An 8,195-nucleotide genomic window follows, 5' to 3' on the forward strand; every position below is an offset into this window, starting at 1 on the left:
CTCTGCTCGAGGCGGGGAGGGAGGAAGGAGTAAAACCGAGACACGTCTCTATTTACAAAGTATATATTTAAACACGTAAAAAGCGGTATTGGATACAGACATTCACAACCGCAGAAGATAGGTACCGAAGCTTCACTCTCGAGCTGAGGCAGAGATGGATTGGAGATTTGTACAAATCTTAGAATTAAATAAAGCCAACACGCGCACATCCCGCGCGGTTGCACACTCCCAGCCACGCGGTCCGGCCCCTGCCCACCCACCCCCCAGGTCAGCGTCGCAAGAGCGAGCGAAGGAGACACACGCACGGCCACGGACAGACGGCAGGACGGGGGGGGGGGGGGGGGGGGGGCGGGGGTGAGGGCAGAACCAGGCTGGCCGGAGGAAGGTCGGAGGGAAGGGGCAAAGTCAGCCCCGGGGAAGGGAGATGGGAGCGAAGGAAGGGAAGGAGGAAGGGAAGACGGGAGCCAGGTAAAGACACGTGTCCCCGAGGCACCGTCCACTCGGTAACAGACACGTCCCTTCAATGAAGTTTCATCTGAAAATAGCGTCGACATTTAAATAGATACACTCGGTCAACGGCGCTTCTTTATACAAAGTCTAAAATACCAGCTTTACAAATGTGAGCAGATAAAAATCCCCATTCCAGGGGCTTCTCTTTATAGGCGCAATTTGATACTCAAAAACAAAAAAAAAAAATCATGTAGTACACCGTTTTCCTCTTTTTTACCCCCTCTCTTTAAAGGCAAGAAAGTCTAGAGGAGAGCGAGAGGCTGAGAAGCGGGAGGTGGGGATGGAGGAGTGCGGAGGAGGACCGGGCTGCGGTTCCCTCCTGTGCCCCCCATCGGGAAGCTCCCAGCCCGGATCGCCCCGAGTCTGTGCTTCCTCCCGCGCGCAGGGCCCCCACGCCCCTCCCCGGACAAGCAGTGGGAAGTTACAGCTCCGCTGGCCCTGTCAGGGCGGGGGCGGGCGGGGAGGCCCCAGAATCAGTCCTCAAAGGGAAGGGGCGGTGGGGAGGAGGGGGGACAGATTTGTGCTTTTGAGTCAAAAGAGGGGCGCGCGTTCTGCGTCCTTGGATCGCAGCGTGGTCAGGAGTCGTCCGGGGCGGGGGCGTCCCGGGACCCGCCGCCGCGCACGGCCTCCCCCGCCGGGGCCGCCTCTTCTCCAACTCCCGCTCCTCCCTCCCTCCCCCTCTGGCGGAGTTTGAATGTCGAGTTCAAATAGAGAACACTCCGCGAATCGAAAAGGCCTATAAATTATAGCTTTTGCTTTTAAGAAGGGGGGAAAAAAGGAAAAAAGCAAAAGTTCTGATGCGTATTCTCGGATGAAAGCCTCGCCCCGCCGCTCGTTCCCCCCCTCGCCCCGCCGGAGCCGCCGGGATGCGAGTCCCGCCTGGCCCCGAGCCCCAGGCCAGACCCTCCGCCGCACTCCCAGCCGCGCCCGCCGCCGCGCCTCCCTCCGTGGGTCCCGCAGGGTGGGCCTGTCTGGCGGTGCGTCGTCCGCGAGTTGGCGGCCCGCCCTCCCCGAGGGAGGGAGGCCAGTCCAACTCCTCCTGGGAGGTGGGGGCCTCCGTCTCTTCTCTTGGCGAAGCTAGAGGACGCGAAAAGGAAAAGTCCACCCCAAACACTTTTCTTGTAAAGCAACTGTCTGGAACTCTGGGCACTGACATGCAATCCGCCCAGTTTATCCTGGCATTTCGGGAATGTAAACCGATTCGCTGGGTTTCTTTTCTTTCTGTGGAGTAAGGAAAGGACTCGCGGGAACTCGGAGACTTCATCCACATGACACACACACGATCGGATCTGCGTCCACGGCACACGCCCCTCCCGTAAAGTGCATTTCCTGGTGTGGCCCTGGGGGGGGATATGCGGCTCCCCGCCCACCCCCAACTCTTTACCTTCAACATCACACACAAAAAAGTTATTCAAGTTAATACTTTTTTTTTCCCTAACAGACTTCTTAATCTTAAAAAAAAAAAAAAAATAGGAAAAAAGAAAAACAGACTGACTCCACCCCCTTTTTTTCTGATTGGGGAGCCAACCTTTTGTTGGCCTGGCCCGCCAATGGGAAGAGAGAAAAAATCTGGTTCCTGCCTTGGTTCCAGGGGTCTGCCATGGGGCTGTGGGAAAAGGGAGGAGGGGTGAGGCGGGCGGCTGAGGCCCTCCAGACACCCTCAGAGGCCCAGGACCAGGTCCCCAACTCCCCTAGTGCCCTGGGTGGCTGCCGGGCCCCTCCTGCCCGGACTCAGACTGTCTGCCCCAACTAAACCACACTGAATCTCTCTCCTTGTTTAAATAAAACAACTTCAAGAGTTGAAATATATATATTTAGATATTTTTTCTTAAATAACATATTTACATCTAATAGAAAATATAACTCTAGAGATAATCTTTCCAACCAAAGCTGAGGGGGAGGAAGGAGGAATGCAAGGGGCAGGGGTGTCTGAAGGCAGGGACAGGACCAGCCAGAAGGCCGCCTCCCACCCAGAAATAAAAAGCATGATGCCAAGTTTCCGCTCTCACTCTCTCTCCTGCTCTCTTGTCCTGGGATCACCCACCCAGCAATTCATCTTTTCTCTTTAAAAAAGCCTTGGTCCGTGTTACTTTCCTTAATGGTGACGGTTAAAAAGTTTGAGGTCACGTCAGTGACCACCACCTTCTCCAGGTTGGTCAGAGAAGGACTCCAGGACTCTTCCTCTGGGTCCCCCAGGATTCTGGCCACTGGGATCCTGGCGATGAGGGAGGGCCTTCCCCCCTGGGCCCCCACGTCCCGATACAAGCCCCCCACGGAGCCAGGGGTGCCTGAGCCATGCCGCACCCGGGGGCCACCAGGGTCCAAGGTACTCTGGCCCTTGGCCTCCAGGAAGGCGGCCCTGTGCTTTATGACCCTGGCCGGAAAGGTGTCCACAGCCAGCTTGCCTGTGGCCTCAGCCGGGCTGGGGCTGGCCACACCACACTGGGCCAGGTCCGAGTCCTGCCTCCTGGCCAGCTGGATCACACTGTGGCCAGCTGGGAACTTTCCTGCCCCGGAAGGGGTGTCGTCCAGCTTCCTGCCCTTGAGGTAATCGCCGAGGCCATCACTGGCTTCTCCCAAGGGCCTCTGTGAGGGGTCCAGGAGCTCCTTCCGTGGCTTGGGGCCTCGCTTCTTGGAGCTGTCGCCTGGTGAGCTGGGCTTGTCGTCAGCACGCCCCACGCCCCGGTCTCGCTCCCGCTCCCTCTCTCGTTCCCTCTCCCTCTCACGCTCCCGGTCCCGGTCTCGGTCTCGGTCACGGTCACGGTCACGGTCCCGGTCCCGAGGGGGCTCCACTCTGCAGGTGCTGCTGGTGCTGCTGCTGCTCCCCGGCGGGGACAGACCCATGTTCCGAAGGCCCTCACGGGCCCGAGAAGTAGAGGCCAGGTCCTGGGGCGATCGGCCAGGATAGGGGATCCGGATGCCCCGGGCGGAGTCACTTCGGAACTCATAAGTTTTGGCCTTTGCCTTGGCCTGGGCCTGCAAGAGAGAAGGCAGCATCAAGGGCAGAGCAGGGCCCTGCCTACCCAACCCAGGCCCCCTCTTCCAGCCGGGTCTCCCTGCTTCACCCTCTGATGCCTGGGAATTTCTACAGGCGTGGGGGTTGGGCTTAGGGGGGTTCCTGTGGAGGCAGAAGCGGTGGAGGATTTGTGTGGAGGCAGCCATTTGCAGCAAGCACACTTCTTGTATATGATTACATATCTTTTTTCTTTTTGGGATGGCTGGGGGGCAGGTAAAGGCATTCTAGTGTGACTAAGCCCCTCCCCCCAAAACACCCCTTGGCGCTGCCACTGACCTGGTGACAGCCCATCTGGGGACTCCCTCCTAGATTACAGATAGGCAACGTGTGCAGACACCCCACTGGTTCACAAGCCCTCAGGGTCCCCTTCCCACAAACTGACACACAACATTGCTGCCCACCCGCTGGACACTGCCATCCTACCTTAAGGAGGAAGGTTTTGGGTTTAGGGCCTCGCTTTTTGGGGCCATAGAGCTCCATCTCTCGTTCCCTGGAGAAAGGAGGGAGGAAGAAAGGGGTGTGTGAGTAAAGAAACCAAGTGGGATTCCAGTCCAGGCTGGATGGAAGCCGCCCTCTGTGTTCCTAAGGGAGAAGCTGAGGCTTCCAAGGGCCTGTACCTTTCCTCAAAGGCTGCAAGCAGGCGAGCATCCAGGATGTTTTCTTCAGGTTCCCATGTGCTGTACCTAGAGGGAATCAGGAAGAAGTGGGCGTCAGTCCCGGGAGCAGGGAAAAAGCGGCGGGTGTGTGTGCACGTCTGTAACTTTTCTTGTTGCATTGTATTGTATTTCAATGTAAAGGAAAAAAGAGGAAGAAAGAAGCCTCCCAAATAACAGTCTGGGGTTGAGAATTGCATATAACCTACTTACTTCTGCGACCAGCCCTTCCATTTCACGAGGTATTCCATGCGTCCCTGCGGATGCAAAGGGGAAAATGTGTGTGTGCACGGGGAGAAATGCATGACGAGGACACAAGAAATACATGCAAAAAATGCATGCACCAAATGAACGCGTGAAATCCCATCGCGAAAGGCACGCGCCCGCTGCATCACCCTCTGCACGAAACGCTGCACAAAGTGCATGCACCGGCATTCATTCCCCCCCCCCGCCCCCCCCCCCCCATGCAATCTGTGCATCGCTGCAAGTCTAAGGAAAGCGCTTGGGCTCAGAGCCGCCGCCGCCACGGCCGCGGCCGCTGCTGGGACCTGGGGGAAGGGAAGCTGGGCTGCAGCAGGGGGAGGGAACCTGGGCCGGGAGGGGAGGGCTCGGCCGGCCTCGGCCCAGGGCCCGGGGGCACCTACTTTCCGTATGCGCCTCTTCAGGAGGGCTTCGGCCGCGAACACCCGCTCCCCCACCGCTGAAAGCTCCATGTTGACTCGCCGCTTCCCCCCTTGGCCGCTTCCAGGAGCAGAAAAGCAGCAGCCAGAGCACGACAGACCATAATACTCTCCCGCTGACGTCAGTTCTCCTCCCCCTCCCGCGCGCTCGCTCGCTCCCCGCCCCCCTCCCGCGCTCGGCTCCCTCCTCCCCTCCCGCCCCTCGCTTCCTCCCGCCCCACGTGTTGCTAACGACGTTGCTAAAGCCGAGCGGCCGGGGCCTGCTCCCCCGCGCGCCGATTGGGCGAGCTCCGGGCCACGCCCCTCTCCCTTTCTCCCCCGCGTTGCTACGTGACCCGCGTTCCAATCGCCAGGGGGCGGAGTCCGAGGCGACTCCAGAGAGGGAGCGCGAGGGGGTGTGGGGGGGGGAGGGAGGCCACCGCCGGAAGTGACGTAGCGGGGAGGGCGGGCACGGCCGCTGTCAGTCTGTAGGGCTGGCGAGGGGGGTAGTCTACCCTCTGTCCTCGCCGGGGCCCCCTCCCCCGCCGCCAAGTTGTCCCTCCGGTGCTCAGCGTCCCCCACAGCTCTCGCTGGGACCCCCGCGGCTGTGTCAGCCAGGCCCCGCCCCCTCGGCAGACCCCGGCCCGCCCCACCCCCATCGCCCGGACTCGCGCCCGCCCCTCTGCCGCCGCCGCCGCCGCCGCCGCCCGCGCCGCACAATGCACAATGCACAGGTGCTGGGGCGCCGCGGCCGCGCCCGAACCCCGAGAGCCGGCGACGCGCCCCTCGTCCGCTCCCCTTCCCAGACCCCTCCCCCCGAGCCTCACGCCCGACCCGCAGTCTCCATAGCAACGGCCTCCCCCGCCGCCGCCAGCCCCATCCCGCTAACAAATCAATGTGCCTGTGTCTCTGTCTCCTGTCGCGCAGCCCTGCCCTCGGCCACCCTCCGGGCCCTGCGAGCCGGGCTGTTCTCGAGCGCTCAGAAGCCGAAAGCAGACCTAGTAGAGGCCCACTGCTCCCGCCCGGGCCTTCCCGCGCCCCTGGGACCCCGCGGGGGACATCGCGCGCCTTCTTCCTGACCCCCGACCCGTCCCCGACGCCCGCAGCCACCTGCCCCTGCCGCCATCCGGCGCTGCTCGTCCCCGCCAGATCCCAGCCCCAGCTTCGCCTGCCCAGCCGAGCTGCCCCCTGCCCCGGGCCTGGGTGTGTTGGGGGAGGGTGTGAACAACCACCAAGGCAGAGCCTGGAGCTTGCTGGGGTTGGGGCGCTGGGCTGGGGGCGCGTCCCGCTCCCCCTCGACCTGGGCGACCTGCAGGGCCTGGGCCGCGCACTTCCTGTCCACGGCTCTTCCCGCCGTGCGCCGAAGACACTTGGAGAGAAAACGCGGAGCGGGAAGCGGTGGGGGCCTCTCGGCGTCCAGCGCGAGTTCAGGGAGAGGGGCTCACGAGCGAAGATGGCCAGGTCTAGGAAAGAGGGTGAGGGCCGGGCCGCGGACGCCTCGGGTGCACGCACACACACGCTCTTGCTCAGCTCGCGGTGACCCGTGGCTGGGACGGCGTTGGGGACAGCAGCCCAAGTCCGGGCCCAGCTCTCCCCGACTCTTTTCTCTTACCGCCCAAGCTGCAAGTCACAGCACCCACTCTTTGAAACCCACGATTTAGTTAAAATATCGATGATAAATTTGACTGGAAGCGGTTTCCCTTGGCAAGGGATGGGGTGGGAGAAAGAGAGAAAAGAGAGAGAACGAGAGAAAGAGAGAGAAGAGGCGAGCCAAGGAGTCTGGCTCGAAAGGGCAGGAAGCCCAGAGCGGAAAACTGGCCTCCTGTCCAAAGTTAGGTGCGCGGCGGGCGCGGCGCGGTCCTGGACGCGCGGGACAGGCACGGTTCTGGGCCCACCCTGCCTCACACTCCCCCCACCCTGCCCCTGGAAACGCGAGGTTCCAGTCTTTGGCCTTGCTCCCAAACTTTCCAAGGTGGGCGCTGGGTCAGCAGCCTCATCTCTCTGGTCGTTCTGTCTTAACGAACAGCGAGTCGGCGACGCCCCGATCGCCCCGCGACCCGCGCGGGCCGCCCGCGAGAGGCCGCCGACGGCCGCGTCCTTAATCATAAAAAGTCATTCCCGGTAACAAATAGTTTCGTTGGCCGGTGCCAGCGATACAGCTGTTTCTGTTTAAGCTTAAATACTTTCCAACAGTTTGGGCAGTAAAAATAAAGTCGGCCTCAGCCGCCTATAAGTGTCTGGTTTCCCCGCCCGGAGAAAAAGCCCACCCTCCGCCCTGGGCCCGGGTCGCTCTGCACGCCCCGCCCGCCCCCTTTTGGAATCCGCTGCCCGCCGTGGGCGACGGCTGCCCGGCTGCCCCAGCGCCGCACTGGCCGCCCGAGCTCCTCGGCGGGCTCCGGGGACACCTTGGAGGCCGGAGGGACGGGGCCTGCGCGGAGCGGGCCAGAGGACCAGACCCGCTTCGCCTCCCGCCCTCCCCCACCCCTCGCAGGCTCGCCTGCGCCCGCAAAGAGCGGCGGTTTCCCTTCAGATAGGGTTTCTGAAGCCCCGTCCCTGGGAGTTGTGTTTGCGTTGGGTGCCTTCACAGACTCGGAGTTTGCAGGAGGCGTGCAGAGGTCGATGGTTTCAGTTTCACGCTGAAAAAGTTAGCTTTCCTCCTCCCTCTCCGTGTTTCTCTTCCTTCCTTCTTTTTTCTCTTCCTTCCTTCCTTCCTTCTTCCCTCCCTTCCTTCCTTCCTTCTTTCCTTCTTCCCTCCCTCCCACTCTTCCTCCCCCCTCCCCTCTCTTCCTCTTTCTCTCTTTTCCTTCTTTGCCTAAATGCCTGTGAAGCTTGAAGTGGGGAAATGAAAACCCTGGGGCTGCCATGCACGAACCCCTGCACTGGAGGGGTATTTAGTGATTGTTTCCCCCCCCCCCCCCGCTTCCCCACCGCATTTTTCCTCCAGTCTTGAAGTCTGGTGGTGAAAACGCTTGTTCTGAACAAAATTATCGCTTGTGAGGTGTCTTGAGATTGCAAACGTCGGGGATTCCGGCAGAGCCCATAGCAAAAGTGGAACTCGATGCAGAAGAAAATGGAGAGGTAGAGAATAATCTAAGAACAATCAGACCAAGACCCGTTCTTGTCGGCAACACAGAAACAGTCCCGCTGAGGAAAGCAACTCCCAAGGAGAGGAGGGGAGGGGTGGTTGGGTGTCTCACCCCTTCCTGGCGTACCTGCCGCCAGCCGCTCGGGAGAGGGGAGGGTTGCAGAGAGTGGGAACGCAAGTCACTGGGCGACCCGACTCCCCAGCAGTTTGGAGACTAAGTGAGAGGTGGCACTCAGAGAAATGGGCTGGTGATCTAATGAGACCCAGAGCGG

General features: G+C 61.1%; 1 protein-coding gene across 1 annotated transcript; it reads right to left on the bottom strand.

The window, feature by feature from the left end:
- Nucleotides 1-2,304: 2,304 nt before the first annotated feature.
- CBX8 (chromobox 8) lies at nucleotides 2,305-4,959 on the bottom strand. The gene is made up of 5 exons (XM_046675965.1): nucleotides 4,824-4,959; nucleotides 4,393-4,436; nucleotides 4,144-4,209; nucleotides 3,950-4,016; nucleotides 2,305-3,486 (listed from the first exon to the last, which is right to left on the bottom strand). Exons 1-5 carry the CDS (start codon nucleotides 4,890-4,892, stop codon nucleotides 2,563-2,565), a joined length of 1,170 nt encoding a protein of 389 aa, XP_046531921.1. The 5' UTR covers nucleotides 4,893-4,959; the 3' UTR covers nucleotides 2,305-2,562.
- Between the last annotated feature and the right edge of the window lie 3,236 nt (nucleotides 4,960-8,195).

Source organism: Equus quagga, chromosome 11 (genome assembly GCF_021613505.1).
Source record: "Equus quagga isolate Etosha38 chromosome 11, UCLA_HA_Equagga_1.0, whole genome shotgun sequence".
In the NCBI taxonomy this organism is placed as follows: Eukaryota; Metazoa; Chordata; class Mammalia; order Perissodactyla; family Equidae; genus Equus; species Equus quagga.